This window comes from Amaranthus tricolor, chromosome 2 (genome assembly GCF_026212465.1).
Source record: "Amaranthus tricolor cultivar Red isolate AtriRed21 chromosome 2, ASM2621246v1, whole genome shotgun sequence".
NCBI lineage: Eukaryota > Viridiplantae > Streptophyta > Magnoliopsida > Caryophyllales > Amaranthaceae > Amaranthus > Amaranthus tricolor.
Genome location: NC_080048.1, coordinates 473537 through 497473, shown reverse-complemented (window position 1 = coordinate 497473; position 23937 = coordinate 473537). Strand labels below are relative to the sequence as shown.

The 23937-nt window shown below is 30.7% G+C and overlaps 2 protein-coding genes across 9 annotated transcripts; both read right to left on the bottom strand.

Moving 5' to 3' along the window:
* Positions 1-785: 785 nt before the first annotated feature.
* LOC130806925 (putative glycerol-3-phosphate transporter 1) lies at positions 786-4525 on the bottom strand. Its single transcript, XM_057672176.1, has 3 exons — positions 4165-4525; positions 2028-3173; positions 786-1709 (listed from the first exon to the last, which is right to left on the bottom strand). The coding sequence occupies exons 2-3, from the start codon at positions 3073-3075 to the stop codon at positions 1159-1161; spliced, it is 1599 nt and encodes a 532-aa protein (XP_057528159.1). The 5' UTR covers positions 3076-3173; positions 4165-4525; the 3' UTR covers positions 786-1158.
* A 12972-nt stretch (positions 4526-17497) lies between these two features.
* On the bottom strand, positions 17498-23529 carry LOC130806923 (uncharacterized). 8 transcript variants are annotated; one of them, XM_057672172.1, is made up of 10 exons: positions 23307-23515; positions 23069-23197; positions 21890-21929; positions 19991-20066; positions 19707-19907; positions 19325-19534; positions 18669-19236; positions 18255-18362; positions 17775-18009; positions 17498-17679 (listed from the first exon to the last, which is right to left on the bottom strand). In XM_057672172.1, exons 1-7 carry the CDS (start codon positions 23347-23349, stop codon positions 18901-18903), a joined length of 1035 nt encoding a protein of 344 aa, XP_057528155.1. In that variant the 5' UTR covers positions 23350-23515; the 3' UTR covers positions 17498-17679; positions 17775-18009; positions 18255-18362; positions 18669-18900. The 8 variants fall into 8 exon arrangements, with proteins under 8 accessions (XP_057528155.1, XP_057528154.1, XP_057528157.1 ...); XM_057672171.1 differs by having other exon boundaries at positions 17775-18362; positions 18669-18721; positions 18820-19236; XM_057672174.1 differs by lacking the exon at positions 18255-18362 and having other exon boundaries at positions 18669-18721; positions 18820-19236.
* Positions 23530-23937: the final 408 nt, after the last annotated feature.

Below are 23937 nucleotides of genomic sequence, written 5' to 3'. Positions count from 1 at the left end.
TTCTAATAGTTATGAATTTGTAATAATGCTTTTATGATGTTATATACTTAAATGTATGATGTACTCTTGACTATATAGCATTACATTATCTTTATATGTGAATTAAGGGCATATGTTTATCAAAACGCTATACTCGAGATACATGAATATGATCTCTGTTGTTGTGTACATTATGCTGTTGAAAGATCGAATACTAATATAACATAATTTGCCTAAATAAACATGATATCACATGTTTTGGATCATTTAATATAAGGTGTTATAGACTATGATACTTTTATATTAATACTTATATGGTGTTATATGATATACTCGAGATTACTTTAATTATTTGATATGTGACCATGTGTATATGTGAAGGGGCATATGGTTGGCACACGCTACACTCGAGATACATGCTCTCTTCCATGCCTACGTTTTGTTTTGTACAATGCGTTGTTGGATTGAACACTAGTATAACATAGTTTGCCCTAATACTCATAGTATCAAATGTTTTAAATCATTGCCTTCAATAATACTTATATTGTGTTATATGATGTACTCAGTGAGTATTTATACTATATAATATGTTTACGTGTGAAAGAAGTAGGGATACATGATTATGATCACAAGCTAAACTTGAGATACAAAATCTCCTCCATCCATGCACGTTTTTTGGTACATATGTTGTTCGAAGCATGATCTCATACATCGATATTAAACATAATTCAGATCTTATATAAATATAAAAATAAGACAATACTAGATATTTCAAAATTGGTATAATCAAGCATTTGTTCTACAACTTCAAACAATCTGAAAATAATATATATATGAAAAAAATTGAGCGAAAATTTCGTCTCATGAAATAAAACATCTTCCTGAATGCCGATGTTCACGTACAACAAAGAACTCTGTACAGATGTGATAAATATAATTTACAATATAAAAGCTAGCAATTCCCTCCATAATCCCAAATATATAGTTTATGGAAGGAAAAAGAAAAATGCACATCTTTTTTTTTTTTTTCCTTAATGAGATTCCAAGAAGGAATTTCTGACCCATGAATTTTTTGGTCTCAAAATCATCACACAAAGAACAAAAAAAATAAAATTTATCCCATATTATTTTTGTGTTTTGGGAAATTTTTCGTTTTTTTTTTTGGATTTAATGTGTTTTTCATACAAGAACATCAGCACTTGACCCTCTAGGAGATCTGAATCCATCGATTTTCCCACGAATTTCATCGATTACAAGCTTAGTGAGTAGTAATCCCGCGATCAATGCTGCTGTCATAAGCATCGTAAAGACTGCATCCCAGCTGAAAGCTGAAATATAGCCTGTTAGCAAAGGCCCAACAGCTGCCCCGATTGAGCCAGTACCATCTATGATAGCGGTGACAGTAGCAAGCGCCCTTGAGTTGCCCTTCAACGATTTATGTGTTCCTAGATCGGCTGATACTGCTGTTGTAATTAACGCATATGGGCCATTAACAAACATCCCGGCTAGAAACATTAGGGCTATGTTCATATAGATGTTGTAAAACCCATAGTTTCTGTAGATGTACAGAGCTGGAATGGTGAAATATGTGAAGGAAGCTGCTGTTATTGCTCTGGCATCGAGTTTGTCTGATACAAAACCAGCTAAAATCCCTCCAATCACCCCTCCTATGTCGAAGAACGTTGACAAATTCCCTGCTGTCTCACTCGAGAGGTATTCTCCACCGATTTCTGCAAACACATGGATTTTAGTCATCACCCAAAAGTTCGGGTTCATTACACCGATTCACATGTATACATAACAATCTATTAACGTATTTGGCTTATTTGCCAGTGCGCTTCAACCAAATTTTGCTACTAAAACTGATTTTTTTTCGGGCAAATTTGTTTTCGTAAGGCGAATATCAGGTATTCGAGCAGTTACTTGTGTGACTAAGGTAGCAAAGACAATTTCGCGAAGAACAGGCAAAGACACAAAGACAGGACAAAAATTTTACCGACTAAAACCTGTTTTCGTAAGGCTAAAAGATGGAATATTCGAGTAGTTACCTGTGTAACTGAGATAAAAGGGAAGCCAATACAGGAAAGTGTAAGCAACCAATTTCGCGAAGAACAGGCAAAGAGCGTAAGTAGCAACACCAGGAATCTTCCATGCTTCAATGAAACCGATAGCATGCTCCTCCTGATCCTCATTATGTGTTTCTTCGATTGTTTCCAATGGCATAAATGGTTCTGCGTAGTAATCTTTCTTAGGAGAATCGGTTTCTTCATCGCCCATATGCATCCCGACAGATAAGGGACTAACGGGTAACGCGAAGAAAACAACCAAGCCGAAGAACGTGATAATCACACCAGGAACAACCAATGACCATCCCCATCCATACTTCAACAAAGAAGACGCGACTAAAGAGCCAGTAATGTTTCCTACTGATGTATGCGCGTTCCAAATCCCCATAATCAGTCCCCTCCCTCCTTTACCGAACCAATTCCCGACTACTGCAACAACTGAAGGCCAACCCGTAGATTGGAATACACCAGCAAGCATTTGTACAACCAAATAGTAGTAAAAATTATGGATATTAAACCAATACCCAATTCCAAATAATGCTGTAAATAAGCCAGTACCCACCATTCCAATTGTTAAAAACACTCTCAAATTCATTCTATCACCAAGATGTCCTGAAAAGAACATTCCTACAGCATATACTGCAAGAAATGCTACATCAAGGTAACCGAGCAAGGCCGTTCCATTGCTTCCATTAAAGGGTTCCCATCCACTATTACTCGAACCCAAAAAAGTCGAGTTTTCTTTTGATAAGTTAAGGTAATTTCTTTGCCATGGGTAGGATTTTAAGTCTAAAGATAATGATGTAGGTGATTGTGGATCAAGGGCACTCTTAACTATACTCGACGTTTTTCGCGTTAGATGATATGTTGTGTATGCTAGAAATGTTACAATAAGAACAAGACCTTGGTAAGTATGGTATGACAAGGATCTTTTCTTTGAATCTTCAATGACTCTAATTACAATTGGTCTTTCATCCTTAATTTCCATGCTATGATATAGCTCATGAATTGAACCTATTGAAGAACCCATTTTTGATTATGATCAAAGATGAAGAACAAGCCAAAGATTTGGGGATTAAGGATAGAATAGAAGGTAGATCTCTTCTTACAGGAAGCAAACAAAGTAATCTGTAAATAACACAAGAAAAAAACATGTCTTAGAGTGCAGTTACACATTTGTTTAATATAATTCATTAATTATAAATTTCTAATCTGATCAATCAATAAAATCAATTAATTAATACTATTCTATTAGGATTTAATTAAGAGAACAGAATTTATGAGAAATAAAGAACTAATTTACCATCAACTTTTAACCATTCAGTAATATTCCAAAAAAATAAAGTCAAATTTTTTAAAATAAACATTATTGGAGAAGGAATATAGCATAAACTTCTAGAAATATCAGTGAAAAAAAAAATTATATTTCAGATTACACAGTAAATTTTCTCTGTTTCATAAACTCCCCTGATTTTTTTTTTCATAATCATAAGGAAATACCCCAGAATTTCTAAATACAAAACCCAGTATTTCTCTCCCCCATTTTTTCCAATATTCTTCCTTGATAAGCAGAATTTTGATTTTTAATAAAATTAAAATTCAAACCCATAATTTTATCTAATTAAACATAAAATAACCCATTTGCTAACTTCTCTCACAAAACACCAAAAATTCATAAATTTTTAATCAGCCATTGTAATGTATATTTCAATAAATCTATAAAATATACTCCATATTATCACTTCACCGAAGAAGAATTTAGAGTAAATAAAATTAAAATTCTAGAATAAACCAATTGTTAATTCCTCTTACAGAACATTAAAAGATTAAATCTTTAAAACATCCATTGTAATCTATCCTTTAAAAAATTTATAAAACATACTCCACATTAAAAAATGAGGAAAAAAGAAGAATTTAAAGTAAATAAATCAAAATTCTAAAAATCCATTTGCTAATTCCACTTATAGAACATCAAAGATTCAATCTTTTTAACATTTAATGTAATATAACTCTGAAATAAATTCATAAAATTAACATACTCCATATTACACCCAAAAAACAGTAAGAACGATTTCAAAAAAAAAATAAATAAACAAAATATATAAAAGAAAATATATACCTTGTAAATGAGCTAAGCTTTTACTAAATTTCTTCCTTATATCTGTGAAATATGTACCCAGAAATAGAATTTTTCTCTCTCCTATGAGAAGACTTAAAAGAGGGTGTTTTAAGCTTGCTTCTTTTGACGAACAAACAAGAGGGATGTTCGTTTTGAAGCGAGGCCGTTTTCTGATCAAAGTGTGGGCTACTTATAAATTGGTTTTTATTTTTTTTACTTTTTCTTTTTATATATATCTTATTTTTTTGTTTTACTTTTTAAAAAATCTGTGAGTAAAGGAAGTTGGCTGTATTTTATATGGCATACTAATAATAGGAGTAATACCTTGGAATTTGGTGCGTTGATTAGAGATTTTACAAATTGATATTTATATGAGTTTGTAATTAAATTTTACTTTTGATATAATTTTGAAAGTTAGAATTATAATAAATCTTAATTTTAACTCTAAATTTAAAGGTTGTTATAATAAATTTGACTATGTCATTCATAATATACCTAAAAAATAATAATCTAAATAATCTTTTTAATAAGAGATTGTCTCTTAGTGAGACAATTTCAAACTTAGAAGTTTATATTCTAATAATTAAAATTACTGGGCTATTTAATCTTTATTATAATTTTAATTTTTCAGTTGTGTTTTCTAGTTGTAATCATGATTGATTTTGTATGAATTTAATGCGTTAGATTTTTTCAAGAATTTTAGGATGATATTAAAAAATAAACAAAATGTTTAAATGGTATAGGGACTATATATTTCTTTATCATAATTTTAGTTTGATATTCTTTTTAGTAGTTATAATTCTCTAAAAAAATTCATTTATAAGGGAGAAATATTATTAAAAAGAAATAAATGATAGAATTATTTACAATTTTTGAAATTATTATCTTTAATAATGTCAATTAAGCAAAGAAATATTTATTTTTAAAAAAATATTATTTTATTTGTATGACAAAGACAACTCTAAAGAAACTAAATAAATAAGAAAATATTAAGGGATTACTTGCTTGAAGAAATTAGAAGTTATTATAAATAATAATAATAATAATAATAATAATAATTATTATTATTATTATTATTATTATTATTATTATTATTATTATTATTTGGGGTTAACACCTAGTTTCTTATGAGGTGACAAGGAATGCCCATCAAGAATATGGCCCAATGAAGAAAATAGAAGGAAAATAGAAGGAATATGCTTTTGTATTGGTCCGTATCTAATTAGAATATGCCTTTTTGCATTCAAAATTAAACCTATTATTCCGCCTTTCTAGTTTCCTTTGCTTACTTTCCTACATCCACATTTTTTTTTCACAAATCAAAGTACACCTCCTATATATTTCTATCATCTACTAATTTCGTATTTATCATTGGTGAGTCCTCATGTGATGTGAACAAATTTTAAGTTATAAAATTATAAGTCCCTCAATTATTTCTTTATACTTTCGTATAAAAGTGAAACAAGAAAACTAAAATGATTTTATTTATACGCTAACTTATTAAAATTATCTTCTTTATTATAAATTAAATTTAAAACTCAATCCAATCACATATTTCCATATCAAACACTCATAAGCCTTTTTCTCTTATTCCTTTGTTGATTGGACTTGAATAAGGTGTTAACCTTGATTTGGACATTCATAGAGGCGGAAACATGTAATGTTTGGAGTTGGATTAATAAGGCTAGTGTTAAAATAGGTTAAGTCAACAAAGGTATCTCAAGTATTTGAGATACTTGAGCTTGCGCTGGCTATACTTAAAACTTCTTTTTGGAGCTTACAAATAATCCAATTGAGGTTCAATCTATTATCAATTCTAGAAATTATCATCAAAACAACTAGAACCATCATAAATTCCACTTCATGGACAAAATCTCTAAATCTATCTAGGAGATTGTACCATAATGCATGTTATTCGCTGACGATATCGTTCTAGTCGCAGAAACTAAAGAGGAGGCTAATAGAATGTTAGAAGAGTGAAGGGAAGTCTTAGGGGATAGAAGGTTGCACATTAGTCGTACAAAGATAGAATATTTGCGAGGCAACTTCAGTGGGACATAATCGATAGGTGAATCCGAGGTGACTATAGGGGGAGAAGTTATTGCATGTACGTCGAAGTTCAAATACTTGAGATCGGTAATTCAAAGTAATGGGGAGATTGATGGAGATGTCACTTATCGTACACTGGCTTAAGTAGCGAGTAGTAACCGGGGTGCTTTGTGATAAAAAGTTCCCTAGTAGATTAAAAGACAAATTTTACCGCGTAGCAATTAGGCCGGCTTTGTTGTATGGGACAGAATGTTGGCACGTAAAGAAGGTTTTCGAACAAAATATGGATGTTACAGAATTGCGTATGCTGAGGTGGATGTGTGGGCACACAATGATATATAGAATTAGAAATCAAGAGTTTAGGAAGAGGCAAGAGGTTGCATCTTTCTCTGCAAAGATGTGTGAGAACAGGTTGGGATAGTTTGGACATGTGAAGAGAAAAACGTATGACGCACCAGTGAGAGGGATCGAAAACATCATTGTGGAGGGTAAGAGAAGTCGAGGAAGACCTAGGAGAATGTGGGAGGAACATATTAAAAGTGACTTGCATGACCTACACCTCTCGGAGGACCTGACCAAAGTTAGGGGTAGTTGGCGACGCCTTGTTCACGTCTTAGATTACTGAGTTTGTTCCATCTACATGTCGTTGCCTTTGTTCCTAGCCGTTTACTGATCGCTCATTTTTTCGCTTCCATATTTCTACCTTTATATTTCCTTTTACTTTTTTCAATTTTTTTATTTTATTTTTATTTTAGATTTTTTTATTTTTATCTTATTTTCTTTCTGTTATTTTTATTTTCTTTTGATTGTTGGTATTGATCATAGAATGTAAGTTGCAGGCTTTGCGATAGTTGCACGTACTTGAGTTGAGGAACTCTTTGATCGCACTCTCCTTTATAGGTATGAGTTGCCGTCGTTCTTCCCTCCCCAAGCCCTGATTTCATAGTTTTTCCTATAAGTGGGATACACTGGGTATGATGATAATGATGAGTACACAACAAATGAATTTAGTGTAATCCTATTAAGTGTCATTTTTGTTGTAACATATTTAAATTTTACTATTTTTTATTTATGATCTAGTAGTTATTACTTTTTTTTATATAGTTGTCTTATATGAGATTGTCTCACTATAACACGGGTACATATAATTAGTCCATTTCTGTAATTGATCACATTAAAATAGTAAGTGATCAATTAATACAATAAATATATATGGAGCAGCCCATAAAGATATTATCACCATATAACCGTCTCATTTAAAAATCTATGTTTAATTTATAGCAGATTTAAATCAATTTAATTTTTTCAAGGTTAATTCAATTTAGTTGAGTTAAATTGCTTAATTGTTTTCAACGGAAGGACATATATGATCCATCCTTAATGATGTAAATTTCTAAAAAAGGATGTTACTAATAACTAATTAGTAATACAATATTTATTGAGTTTTACTAAGAGTGAAAGTATAAAAGATGACTATATTCGAACTTGATTTATTCGAACTTGATTTTAAAAATTCAATATTTTCAACTAGTTAACTTTAATTTAAATTTTTTTTTATTATAGGATAAATCGAGGAAAAAAAAAGGTATAAGAGGGAGAAAACGAGAATTGAATTCAAAATATCATCTAAGAAAAGTTTTACATGGATGCTCCAATTGAGACATAAACTGATTATCTGATCGTTCCATCTCAATTTCAACACTCGATTTATAGGAGTATTTGTTATAGATTTTCATTATTGTATGTCTTGAAAATCAATCCGTTGCCCTTTTCATTATCTTTTCCATTGCATTGTCCATTTTTTCTGGAAACCTGTTCTTGTAGCTTTGTCAATAAATGAATTCCGATCCACTACTCAATTTTCATATCAAAAGCATATATATAGTTGATATATATGTGTGGTGTGGTGTTGATAATTTATATTTACATAATTTATTCGAACTAATGTCAAATTATCGATAATATTACATTTTTTTTTAATAAAATCCTTTATTATAATTAATTAGCAGTCAATTTATTCAACAACTAAAAAGAAGACTAAATCCAAGAGATGGTGAATTAAAATATGGATAAGAAATAAAAAAATGATGATAGTGATGCATCGATGGGGAGAGCTTTATATTATTTAATGCATGAAAAAAAATGATATTGAAAAGAAATATACGTCTGGTAGAATGCATAGGATGTATTAATATAAATAAATATTTAATGTACTTAGTAAAAATATAATAATAATAATAATAATAATAATAATAATAATAATAATAATAATAATAATAATGATAATAATAATAATAATAATAATAATTATTATTATTATTATTATTATTATTAATGATAAAAATAAATTAATAATAATAATATTATTAATGATGATAATAATAATTAATAATATTATAATTCTGTTTAATTTTGGGGCCAAGTAATGCATGGCCCGTAATTGTCCAATGTCACCTCCAAATTTCCAACCTAAATACTGTCCAAAAGAAAATTTCTTTGTTAATTTTGCTACTTAGTGGGTGAGCATTATCGAACATTTTGACTTATATTTTTATTTTAGGGTACTCAGCAAATAATCTACTCCTAATTAATACAATTAGCTTGAACTTAGGCATCAAATCAAGACCATCTAAACAAGTCCAATTAGCTGTTAGATCTGACCGATAATTTGACCATAACAAAGTTATATTGATAACAAATTTTTAATCCGACTCAAAATTTATTTTGCTAAAGTCGAATCAAACGTAAACTAATTATCTCTAATAATCTATAAATAACACAACAATAATAATTATATATGCTAGAGTTTTGATCCCAAAAAATTAAGATATACTATATGAACTATATATATCAGTTCTAATGGTCGTTCATGTATGATAAACTTTAAAATGACGGTCAACACTATATTGCGCTAAATTTTTAATATTCTAGATTATTATTAGTCAAAAGTAAGTGTTAGAATATAACTTGTTAACTTCTTAATTTTTTATTTATTAAGTTTATAATTATTTGATCTAATTTATTAATCAAATTAAATAGTAAAAAACTAAATACATAATTTTCTAAGATAAATTATAAAAATAAAACAATCACCTTAAAAAAAAAAAAAAAAAAAACAATGATGCAAAAAAAGTGTTATATATATGCATGGACCTTTCAAACTGATAGAACTGAAGCTACGTGGTGTGGAAGAGTAGAAGCTAGTACTAATACGAGTGAAGAAGATAAAAAGATTCCAATTTAGTTAAGTCATTATTTTGTATTATCATTGTCATAATTTGAATCCGACTAGAACCTGGTTACCTTAAGCTGTTTAGCACTTAATATTTTGGCAAAAAGGTAAGGGATAAATAATGCAAATACAATATTATGTTGTTTGTTTTAGCTAGAAAGATAATGATGCATCATAATATACAAAATAATATCAACATCAAAATTTAAAACGTTTAGAAAAATTATAAATTAATCTAATGATTGAAGCCTTTTTTATTATAACTTAGGATAAAAATCAGATTTTCATCACTTATCAGAATGATTAATTTTTTCTCACCTTTACCTATAATGATTCCTTGATAACCAATCTCTTTTAATATGTTAGATATCTAGCAAAAAATATGATTTAAAATGACTCAACACCAAACTCGACCTGCACTGATCCAAACTACTTAGCAACCTAACACATAACTAACATAATCTTAATGATATTTTCATTTCTAATTGATTTTATCTCAAATTAACATATTTTTTTATCAATCAACTTGAATCGACCAGACTTAGTATCATTGTCTTGACATACTCAAACTTAAGTAGATTAGACAAAAATCTATGAATGAACCCCAAAATGTCTCACACCTTATATACGATCAATCTCAGGTGCATAACTGAACTCGATCCATTCCTAATTTGTCATTGACTTAAACATAAAATGGTCCGAATCTACTTAACTCATCAGTCAAAGCATAATCAATTTAAATTAAATCACATTTATCCAAATTAAACCATAATTAAATCTAACTTGACTTAGTTTTGACTCTCAAACATCATAATTCGATATAGCATCGATCTAACGACTACAGTGAAACAAATCAGTTCGACTACTACTCGAACCACTAACTTTACTCTTTCATATTTTGCCAAACTCTAATCCCTGAAAAATACTTCAAAATACTTTTGAAATACATTTATAAAGTGCACAAATGTACCCAAAGCATTAATTCTAAATTTATTGACCTAAAGTACCTCAAGATCATATAAGACATAGTACAAGCTAAGCTAGCTTGATAGTGAGAAAAGCAAATGATTGTGACAATGTAGTGAACCAATTGATATCACAAGACAATTTAAGGAGTGAAATTGAACAATTGAAAGGTTATTGGCTTATTTCCAATTTTCAAAACTATGCTATATATGCATGAAAACTTGGCATCAAACACATGATTGTGACTATTGTCTTTGTTTGGTATTGTGAGTTTATGTCTCAGATTTGTAAGTTAGATAAATGTATTGGATTATACATAAAAGAATCATAGATTGCTTCCCACTTCATACAATAATCTTGTCCGATTTCCAATGTTTTCTTATAATATCAACTCATAATTCATAATAGATATCTCCACATTGTTCTCTTTCTAGATCTTACTTTTAGTTATTTATGGAGTAATAATAATACGTTTAAATTCCAAAACATTATCTAGTAACTTCCATCCACAATCTATGCATCTTACTCTCTCCAAACATTAAAAAAATAAATTAATTATAACATTATTAAATTATTACAAATTATATTAATTATGCGTCTTACAATCGTGTTTGCCTTACTTCGTTCATAACAATTCAGATTCAGAATATCTCTTTTATATTTAAAATCAATTTAGTTTAATTTGTATTATATAAAAAAAGTAATTCTCTTAGAATAAAATAACTTATATAAGATACACATTATTATTATCACCTATAAAATTAGAATAAGCATAAAACACTACATTGTATATCAATACAAAAATTGTGTATCATTTGGTGCTAATGTTCTCATCATTAGTTGAGGGTAATTTTGAAGATCAAATACATATAACTTTAAAGGATATAATTATCATCTTTTAGTTAATATGAAAGTCAATAACTTTTTATGATCATATTTTGTGATCAACGAATCACTAATAAAGATCCAACAATTGTACAAAAATTTCTTCTCTTAGACATAAATATATACCAAATTTAATTTATCTATACTTGGTAAAAATTAATGGTAAGATGGAGTGTTCTACCGAATCAAAAACTAAATTTATCACACAAATGTATAAATTAATTTGATTCAATCGAGAACCTACTGAAAATTTGAAAGTAATAGTTGGGAAATAAAGGAGAAACTAACCCTCAAAAGCTTCACTTTTAGCAATGTGATAAACTTTACAGCTAATTTAACCTAAACTAACCCTCAAATAACTATAATATCTATGTATTAATGTATACAAAAGTGTTAGTTGGCCTAATAGTTTAAATTTTAAGTTTTCATTCCTACAAAAAAAATTAACTCTCTATATCTACCATTGTATCTAAGGCATTATTTTTATCCAAAATTTAAAAAACCCTGATAATTAATAGTATATTTGTAACCATTATAATTCACTTATTAATTTGTTATTTTTCACTTATCTATTTCTTTAAAATTATTACTGATAGTGAAATTTCTCTTTTTAACAATAAAATTATTTTAAAGTCCATGTCAAGTTGTAGTTTGTAATACATTAACATCACCATAAAGTTCATTGAATAGCTAGCAATATACAGTGGGAGTAAAACCAAAGCAGCAAGCTAAGACAAGAACAACTGAACAACCCACTTGACCACTACTTACCTTATTAGTTAATATTCTTAACCTCAATTAACATACACAAACAAATATTTTTTTTGTTTTATAAAAAAAAATGATTACGTGATTTAGAGAGGTCAATAATGTACCAAATCGAATATGCCTTTTTAAAAAAGAATTATACCTTAAAAGGAATATTCTTAATTATATCCCAGCCAGATAAACTGCCACATGGATTACAAGGTGGACATGGATTTGCTGATTCGGATTTTTCAAATCTGATCTGGATTTCCTGGCTGCCATTCTCCAAGATTTTGATTCTTACATTAATTAATGGTTGCTCTTTTTTTGTGGTTTGGTATACTAGAATTTTAAAAAGGCTAAACGAAGTTTCTATGTCACTCATTTTTATTTTCTTTATAAAGTTTTTTTTGTAATTTATAAAATTTGGTTGATTTTATTTGTTTTTAAGAAAATTGAAGTCGATAGATAAATATTTTTTATCATCATCGTCCTACCCAGTGTATCTCACTCATAGAATAACTATGGATAGGGTCTGGGAAGGAAAGGACGGCGGCAACTCAAACCCATAAAGGAGAGCGCGGTTAAAGGAGTCCCTCGACTCGAGAAAGATAAGGAGACGTAACTACACGGGAAAGATAAATTAAATGCCTATAAATAAAATAAAAAAATAGGTAGAACCAACTACAAAATAAAAGAAAACAAAAAAACTAAAAATAAAGAAACGAGAGAAGCAAGAGAACAAGAACACCAAAAGCTAATCTAAGAGGACATCAGTAGTCTAAAACATGGAGATGGCGCCTCCAACTACCCTTATCCCTCGTCAGGCCCTCAGAGAGATTTAACCCATGCAAATCAATTTCTGAAATGCCTATAAATAAAATAAAAAAATAAGTAGAACCAACTACAAAATAAAAGAAAACAAAAAGACTAAAAATAAAAAAACGAGAGAAGCAAGAGAGCAAGAACACCAAAAGATAATCTAAAAGGACATCAGTAGTCTAAAACATAAAGATGGCGCCTCCAATTACCCCTATCCCAAATTTTTCTCAATCTCTCTTAATTTCTCTTACCTACTATTATAATGATGAGTTTAAAATTTTTAAGGAGAGCTAACTGTCACGCATGGCTCGTAGCCCTCACACATCTTACATCAAAAGGAGGTTATAGAGACTTCCGGAATCATCAAGAAGGTTCCGGAGAACTCTTGAAGGAGCCTTGTAAATATCTAGTGTCTAGAATTCTCTAGGCAACTCTTGTACATACTTTAGAGTACCTTAACACTTGTAATTGTGTAGAACTCTCTAGAAAGATGTAATCTAGATCCCTCCATTTGAGGAGGTTAGAATGTTCTAGAAGTAGGACAAGTAGTAAGGGGTGTTGCCTATAAATACCCCAAGGCATTCATTTGTACACAACAACTTGAGAGTTCACTTGTAAAGCTTTCCTTGAGCAATACATAAATCTCCCTTACATTTCCCAATTCTTGTGTTCCTACTTCACATCTTCTTAAAGTCTTAGCCAGATCCACACAAACACACCAACTACATCATTTAGCAATACATCTTTGGGGTTTGCCTGACTTGTCTTACGACGGGAGTGTAAGCAAGTGGCACGCGTAAGACTAGGGAAAGAGTCGACACGTGACATAACGCTAGCTACCCCTTGCAACAGGGTGGATACGTCATACCCCCTTATGTGGGTAGAAACAAATGCATGTAAATTATAAATGATTTCTGAAATAAAAAAATGAAATATTTTTAAAAGTTGAATTAATAAGAAAAAAATATTATATATAACATATTTAAAGCCCAGGAAATATAAAGTATTCTATCAAGTATTATTACTAATATTTCTATATCTATTTTTGTTAAAATTTAGAGAACATAGACGTAAAGTAAAATAAGTAAAGTTAGAAGAGATAAAAGTTTTTACTCAATGTTGTGTTTTCTTATGAGGTGAACTTGCATATTTATAAGCAAGTTCAACTTACAATATTTTATATACATTAATATTAAAGTAAATTCATTAATTACTTTTCATATTATATATAAACAATTCTATCATTATTTAGGTTTTGCACTTTTAAAATTTGTAAATGGTCTCACTTTTTTTTTTTAATTTAATCTACAAATTTATTTAATTTTTTTTATCTTATTCACTTTCTTCTATCTACTTATTGTCTTAATTAAACTTCAAATTAATATTCTACTTAAAAAAAATAATATTTCATAGAGACAAAGTAAAATATATTAATATTTCGAAGTTTTATTTTTAAAGAACTTATACAATTGGTGTTGGACACTATATAAATATAGGATGTACTCCAATCATATCATGTTTTCATGCATAGAACCATCCTACCTATGTTTTGATAGCTTGCATATATGCGTAGTGCGTAATTGCGTAAGTGTTGTCGTCAGTGAGTTGTGTGCGTTCTGTCTGTGTGGGCTTCCATGGGAAGCTGCGCACCGAGGAATGCATTGAAATGTTTGGTCATCTTAGCTTTTTACGGAAAAAATATCTAAACACACGAGTGTACTGTTACTAAATTAACACATTACACGAAGAATACTTAAGTTTGTTACACTCAATTTGTTTTTGTTTTTATTAGTTATTTTCTAAGACATCGTCTTTTAAAGAGGCGACTTTAAAATATAAAGTCTACATTCTTATTTTATTTTAAGTTGTAATTGAACTATTTAGCCCATATATATATGATGTGTCTCTCGAAAAGACTCACAACAATTTGTGTTTTTTATTTTAATGCATTTTTAATACGTTTTTTCATTTTTATTTTTAAATATGGTTTTATTAATTTAACTTTTTATTATTCTATCTATTCTTTCTTATATCAAAATATTTCACTAGCTATATTAATCCATTATACGCACTACTCAAAAAAAAAAATCACTACACCCAACTTTTTAATCTCCTCCCCAAAAGTTAATTGTGCAACTATTCCTGATCTACTTACCCAAACTTACTCCATTTGTGATTTTTTTTAGTTTATAACAATATATCGGAACTTTTTGGAAATACATGTTACATTTTACTAATTCAAAGAGAAAAATAAATTAATTAGACTTTATCCTTCATCAGATTGACTTTTTTTTTTATTTTTTAAAAGTCATCAAATTGACTTTATTAGCCATGAAACAAGCAACTTAATAAAAATATGACAAAAAAGAGAAAAATTTATATAATGAATGATGAAAATGACCCAAAGAATGGGTGAAGAATATTAAGACTACGTACAAAGAAAGTAAGCCATATTTGTGGGTTGAGTTAAGGGGTGTTTAATGGGCCGAACTGGGCTTAAGTAAATATTTGTCGGGTTAGACATGGGCCCTTTAAAATTAATATGGGCTTTAAATGGGCCGGACTTTCAAAGCCCAACCTGGCCCATTTTTACTACTAAAAATTATTTTAATTCCTATTTATCAAACAATCAAATTATCATTTATAATAATTAAATTGAAAAAATATTAATAATTTTATAGACATTATCATTTATAATATTAAAATTATACATTAACTATGCTATTTACAAAGGTACATTTTCGACCTTTATTGAGCCCTTTTATTACCCGCTTTATTTTAATTATAGAATAGTCCATTTTTAGTCCGAACCTTACAAAACCCGTTCCAGATAATTACTCTAAATGGGGCCCCGCGGATTCAACACTCTATTTGGGTAAGTGAGTAGAGTAGATAATAGAAGCAGCATCTATCACGAATTCCAACGTGCTATCCGTCAAGATTTGTCATGCAGATAACCAAATCAGAGCCTCATGGCAAGGCGGCATATACAACGATTTGTCATACTCGATACATTATTATATTATGTCTACATCCTACTTATAATATACTCTTATTTGTTTTTTCTTTTATGCCATTTTTAAAAATGATATTTTATTTGAAAATTTGGAATTAGTTTAAATTTAGTGTTTGAAAAATTAAAAATTTTTAAATTTAGATTTAGATGAAATTCCACCATCATTTTTAAAGTAATTAAAGTTAAGAATTTGAAAATGACTATCCAAACCTTGTCATTCTCAAATTCTTCATTTATAATTTTATAATTGAAATTCATAATTTGAAATGAAATACTTATTTTCAAACACTACACATCTATCCTTTTATTTTACTATATTGTAGTCTTATGTAAGAATTTTTAATCACAATGTATCAAATTTAAAGAGAAAAAAACTGCCTCATCCTCTTTAAATTGCTATATTTTGTTATGTTTATTTTATTTTTCATTATGGATATAATAATAGAAAAATATTAAAAATATCACTAAATGAGTGAGTAAATTGTGTAGATGAGATATAAACGAAAATGAATGTGTGAATGATTTGGAAAGAAAAATCTAGGTTTACGATAAAATTAAAAAGTGTGTCAAACTAGACGAGATAAATTCAAAACATAATTAGTTTAATAATTATACGTAGGATTTTTATATATAAATTGAAAATCATGAGTTAACCTAGTGGTTAATAATTTTTTCTTTCATCCTTGTAGTAATAATTTTTTATATAAATTCAAAATCATGAGTTAACCTATTGCTTAAGAATTTTTTCTTTCTCACCACTTATATAAATTATTAATTTTTTTTATAAACAGGATGGATATGGTATGATAATGAATTGTATCTCACATATATGGATAGATTTCTTATAAATAAAAAAGAACTTATTAGTAAAATTAGTTGTTTTTGGTCAACTAGTTGGGATTAATAAAATAATAGCCCAATTGGTAACACAAATAAGTAGTACACTGTACGTCTATGTTAATGCAATAGCACTTTGTTTCAGTTTAAATGTCAAAATTAACGAAATGTTCAAAAATTTTCGGCCACACTTAACAAATTAAGTATCATCAGTTGATAAAGTTACATGTTTAAGTCGTATTTGGCTTCTGTTTGATGAATTTTTAGTGGAAAGCACACCCTAATTGCAGCGTATTTGACTTGGTAGTACTCCAAGTCTACTTTTTTCTGTTGGTCATGTTTTGTGCAACATTCTTTCGAATTTGCTTGTTTGCTTATAGCTGCAGCGATTTTCTTTGGTGCATGAAAAAATGGCGAAAACAAAAAAAATAAAAAATAAAAAATACACACCGATACGTTGTTACTAAATCCGTATTTGTTTGGGTATGATGAATGTAAGTTTCTTATTAAAAAACCAAAACACAGGGCGAGGCCGGGGTGGAAGTCAGACCAGAGAACCACACTCCAACAGTATCTACAATCAGACCGGCCATGTTACGCAAAACAAAAACTTATTAAGTACGGACTTTGGGATGAACAGTAACTGATGAAGCACACAAATAATCACCAAAAAGTGGGATTCACTTCAAGTTTTACCTAAAGAAAGCTTGCAATGAGTTATTGCGCAATATGACATCAACTACATGTGATGTACATCAACAATGTGCAGACCGAGACAATATCGAAAACGGCGCAAACTGTTAGAAGGCAATGGAAATTTGGTTCATCGTATAAAAGATGCACGATCCAAGGACAATAAATAAATACACCAAAGCATCGATCAGCGGTCAGTCCATACAATTTGAATTACATGAATTCCGAGGATGACATTCTCAGGCAGATTATGAACAGGCAAGAGGCTCTGCACATAGACAATCTAAAAGTAAAAACTCCTGAACTGAGGCAGTTTTCCTGCAAAGGAGTATAACCTATAAACTGCAGTTTTATTCAAGTTACCTTCAAGTACAAGCAGATGCCCTGATGCCCCGACCTTGAGCATTTTGTAGTGTTTGCAGACTTCTATGCGTTCCACACGAAGTGAAACTGTGCTCTGAAACAACCCTAATTAAAATGTATTGCAGTTTTTATTTAAGTTACCTTCAAGAATACGCAGATGCCTCAACACCCTGAACTTAAGCATTTTGTATTGTTTCCAGACTTCTATGCATTCGGCACGAAGTGCATCCGTGCTCTGAAACAACCCTAATTAAAATGTTATCTGGGCTCTCTAGAAGATACAGCTTCATAAAAATTGTTTCAATATAAGTGAAGTTTTTCTATGTTTCCTATTTATTTTTAGAAACTATCCGTGTCATTAATGTCTCAAAATGTTATCGCTTATGACGAGACATGAGAGAGTTGCAACAACCGCTAACAAAGAAGATCGTAATACAAATCAACTTACATAAGAAGAATGCATAAAGAAAAGTTACCCACACTAGCTCAGTTTTGATGACAAAACTGCGTCTGAAGAATCATGAATCGGGATGCACTTGCAGTGAGCTTAAGGAAAGCAGGAAAGGTTTCCATTCATCTTAAGGAAATCTAAAATCCATTGTCAAAACTTGCCACCATCATTCATCCTCACCAGTCAACAGAAGTGTACATATACTATGTCTCAGAAAAATTATGAATGTACATGCATGCAAAATTTAATAGGTGAAGCAAAATCAGCACCCATGACACAAAGAACGAAAGCCAACAGTGGCACACAAGCCATACAGCATAGTTGCACGTTTTTCTCGAATACCTCCCGGAAAAACAGAAATGCAAGATTGAAAAATATTTCAAAGACCAAGTGACCAAAGCATACTTAAACTACAGGCAAAATTACAATAAAGGGTTACCTACCTCAATCCCTTTAACCTCTAGAATTGTTGAAAGGAGACAGTACAATCTCAACACTGTTGGAAAATAAAGAAAAGTTTAACCCCCAATAAGACTGCAATGTAACAGCTCAAAAACACACACACAAAACATCTTGAGATATAAAAGCATCTACCTCAGTAATTCAGTAGGTTTTTAAGATCATGGATTATCTATACAACCCACTGGCGACTGATCTGCCAAAAGGACTCTTGGGTCACCTCCCTTGTCCATACCTAGCAGGAGACCGTGATCTGCTCCTTGCACGATCTCGACCATGGTACCTACTTCCTCCATCCCTTCCATTACGATGATCAGTTTGCCTTCTCCGATCCATCCCTCTTCCTTCTTCTCGATAACCCCTACTGTTCCAATCTCGTGATCTTTCACGGTCTCTGCTGTACTCCCTGTCACGATCATGAAGACGATCCCTTTCACTTGAGTGACTTCTTCTGTTTTTGCTCTCGTTTTCCTTCTCTCTTTGCTTCCTTCGTTCTTCCGCTTCTTTCTCTCTTGCTAACTTTTGTTCTTCCCTTGCCTTCTCCTTAGCCGCCTGATATAGCAAGTCATGGAATTAAAAAGCAAGAAATTTTATACATAAGCCTGTACAGGCTATAGTGAAAACAAAGATAGAGACAGACCTTGTATTCAGAAAGGAAATCACGGACCATGCCGTAACCAATGTGCTGCTTTCCAGTAATATGTGATTGAGTTCTTTCCAAAGCATCATTGGCTACCAAGAATGAACCACAAATTTCACATAGTGCCATCTTTTTCTCCTGAGTCATCATTGTTGCTGCATTCTGAGGCTGGTGAGTTAACGCAGCTTTTTCCATATTAAGAATATCCACCTGAAATATTTAATTCCCAAGGAAAGTTACTAGTAGGCTTGCTGAAGATATCAAAAAAAGTATATAAGAGTGTATATGAGAGTGAAGGAGGATAAACATGATTTGGAAAAACTATGCAAGATGTTAATAAGGCACATTTATCAAAAAGTATAGCAAGCATGATTTGCAGCACCTTGCGCATAAGTGCTTCTGCCTCATCAACTTTGCCTGCTTCTCCCAGTGACTCAACTTGTTCAAGTAAATTCTTTATTTTCTCTTCCAATAGAGAGAGCTGCTCAGCTTTTTCAGCTGAAATAGGAGGGGGAGGGGGAGGTTCAACCTCCTGATCCAAGCGTTCCCTCCCACGTCTAACTTTCCTGTCCAAGTCTGCTACCTAATAGACAAAACAAAGTCACTTCTCAATCTTAAGTAATGGAGTGAGATGACAGAAAATTGTATATGCGATGTACGACTCACCAATTTCTCACAAAAATGAGCTAGTTCAGCTTCAAAGCGAGGAACGTAAGAGTCATGTCTTGGAGAGTTCTCAAAGCTGAACACCCAACCAAAAGTACAGAATGAGTTGTAAATAAAATCCACAACAAAAATAATAGAAATACTGAATCATAAGCATGGACTAAACTACTTAATAACAAGAATGGATTGATGAAAATCAATGGATGATATATCCAAGATGTCAGCTTAGCTTCTTAGGAATGATGGAGTCAAAACAGTCTCCACAGATTTATTGACAATGACATAGATTTCCAAGGAACAAGATCAATAAATCTCATCATGTCATATGCCCATGGCACTATTCTCTGATACCATGCTACATTTTTTAGCAAACAAAAACAGTTATCGTTCAATTACGTCAAAACACTACAAATTAATTGTCAAATTTTTCACAATAGAATGAGCCCTGCAATTGGGATCACTGGGTGAATGTTTCATTGAATGACGTCATCACTGGCCAAACATGTTCCTTATACTCTAACTTCTTACTTCTAAAGCGTAAGTCTTACTACCCTCATCGCACCTTTACCCTTCAAAATGATTGAGAAAATCAAAGTGTTAATCACAAACAATTCAATCAACAAGAAATTTAGTATACAATTGATGAAAGTTAACAACCAAGCACAAAACATCTAGCTTGAATATCCCTCAAAAGTAGACGGACTTCACTATACAAACCATCAGCATGTTTCCCCGAATAAAAAAAAATTATAGGCCAACTTAAAATCAAATTTTCATCTCCGCATTACGTAGCATTGACTAGCTTATCTCCATAAATATGTAAAAAATTCTTGCAGACGTTAGTGGATCCACAAGTCCTTTCTAACGACAGTAACAATATACTCAATTGGCGCCTTGGAGGTTCGCAGATTATTTTTGGGTACACAATTCTCTAATGGCTGAAATTTTGGGGTTTGATGGAGAGAAATTGATTCATTCATGTTTTAGGTTCATGTACATGTTGGTAAATATTTTGTTGGCTTCAAAAATATAGAACTTGTCGAGAAAATCACAATTCCTTGTTTTTATATATTTGGGTTATCAAAATGGAAGTAATTACCCATGGTTGGAAAAAAGGAAGTAAAACAAAGGAATAAGAAAAGAAAGAACTCTACTTATACTACGGGACACTTAAGTAAAACGAAAAAGAAAGTTGTAACCAGCTCACTGACATCGCCTGAGATGAAGACAAACTGAAGTGACCCAGGCATCCGATTTGCCTCATCTTCACGAGCAAAAGCCGTAACATTCTTCTGTATTTGATGGACCTTGTCTTTTAATTATAGAGTTATGGTTTCTATATCCTTCTCTTCAAGCAATATATATCAGTGACTGATTCAATCACAAGCCATGGTGAATTGAATAGGAAACAAACCACGGTTGGGTACGACCAAACTCAAACGAGATTTATTTGGGCAGGAAAGGAGCGAATTTAGTGGAAACTAATCAACTAACAATATCCAACTTAGTTTAGAAAGATATCTAATACAAGATACACATTTTCTTCTCTCCAAAGGATCCACCTGAAAAGTATTTAAAAAGTTACCTCAAAGTGTAAACCAGGTATAATCCAGACCTCCATATGTCATATTAACAAAGCACCTGAGAAACTTCTAATTAAAGTCCATCCTACATCAAATATATATAAAGGAAACAGCTTATTTTAAAAAGGGTGAAAATGTTGCAAATGCAAATGACAGTTTGAAAGGGAATCCTCAAAGTTAAGTCACTCAAACGGTCATCATTTCACAAAATCAGCAGCTTTTAATAAGCAAGAAAAATAGGTACAATTACATTTTCCACAGCAAGAACATAAAAGTATAAAGATTACATACACTAAACAAATACTAAATTAATTACCTCTCCTTCAGCTTTTGGTCATGAACTCTTGGACATGGCCCTGAAAAAATCATAAATAGAAACACAAACATCACAAACCATTAATACAAATAGAGATTTATATATTGCTCAAAATAAAGGGAAGAGAGTAATAGTATATCTCACTTCAATTCATGCTAATCAACTTTATAAGTGTTGACAATTAATCTCATAGATTAACGGCTATAAACTTGTATGGTTGAGTTCATGCCATCAACATCTAAAAATGTTCAGACAAATTCCATTCTAGAACTAGTACAAAAAGCGTCACAATAGAAGTCAAAAACATAATCAGACAATGAGAGAAACAACATTTGTACCCTCAAGGCCTCAACAAGTAGTATTATTTGTTGGAACTTGGAGAAAGAAGAACTTCATCAAAAGAATGCAAGGGAACAAGTAAATTTTCCATAGAAAAGTGAACTCCACTGAATTATTAAAAGTTACAATTTACATATAAAGGGCATGTGTCATAAAAAAAAGTATTTGCAAAGACAGAAATTATGTGAACAAACTCCACCAAATTGCATAATGTGCTTATCTTAATACCCAATTTATCACACATACACAAATTACTAGCTGCATCAGATAAAAGAAATAATACTAATCAAATTGCATCAATTCTTTACAAAGAATCTTTTATTCTTTGGACTTTCCATAAAACCACATGTACCCATGTCTTATCGAACATGAGTAAAACACTCAAAACACTTCATTTTAGGAATACATATGTAGTTGTTCCATCAGCAGACAAGTGTTGGACATGATCCCTAGTCGAACATGGTGCACGAGTCGTATAATAGAAATTATTGACGTCTAACATGATTTCGCTGAAAAAAAAAAAAGCATTATAGTTGTTTGACTACCACATTTTCCCATCAGTCAATTAAGTAGGCGCATCAAGAAATCCTATCAAAAACCACTACTCTCTTCTTCCAATGACAAAGAAACAACTTCTAATCAAAATTAGTATCCACAACTAATCTAGTAATCAATCCCACAGACTAGAAAAATACATGAATTGAAACTAAAGTACAATTACTTACAACCCAATAAATCTTACAGACATCACAAATCACAATCAAAGATAGCATAACAGTTGAACTACGCATTATCAATTGTAACAATAAAGAATTGATCATTTAAGTAAAATTAACGCACCAAGATCACTGCGAGTGTTGACGAAAAGATCATGAGGACAAAATCGAACCATATAAGACGCACAAACTTCCTTATCATCCCACTTTAGCTCTTTATACCCTTTTCTTTCTTCTTCAGTCAAATTTCGAGCTGCATATACACAATAATCAATCAAATTCATCAATCTAGTTAACCATTGCAATCGGTTCTAATGAAAAACGAGCAAAAGGGGACAAAAAGGAAGTGTTGGATTGGTCACCTGCACCCATGAGTTCGTCGAGAAGAGCCCTTTGAGCATCCATGGCGAAAAATTAGGGTTAGATAAATTAATTGAAGAATTTGTTAGAAGGAGATTTGAGGAGGAAAGCAAAGCTAAAGTTTTAATAAGGATTTTTGATTTTGGGATTGAAGAGAGACAAATTGTAAGGCAACGTCGTATTTAGGGTTTTTGATTTTTAGACAAGGGAGCGAGAAATTGAAGAAAAGCCTATGGTGGAAAAACGAAAAATAATTTTAATTAATTATTTTAAATTCTAAGTAATTATATTAATTAGATTGTCTTATTTGAGAATTTGTGTGTAAAATAAAATAGATTCTTTTAGTTGAGGAAAGTAGGACTAAGAGTGATTTGTAATAATTAATTAATTAATGTGATGATTCATCTCTAATTAATTAATTAATTTTTTTCACATTTTTTTGAATAATGACATTTCTAAAATAAATAGTTTTAAATTATATGTGCATTTTAAGATAGTTTATATTTATACAAAAAATTTAACTGAATATTACCAAGTCATTAGTATATACTTCTCTCTCTCTCTCTCTATATATATATATATATATATATATATATATATATATATATATATATATATATATATATATATATA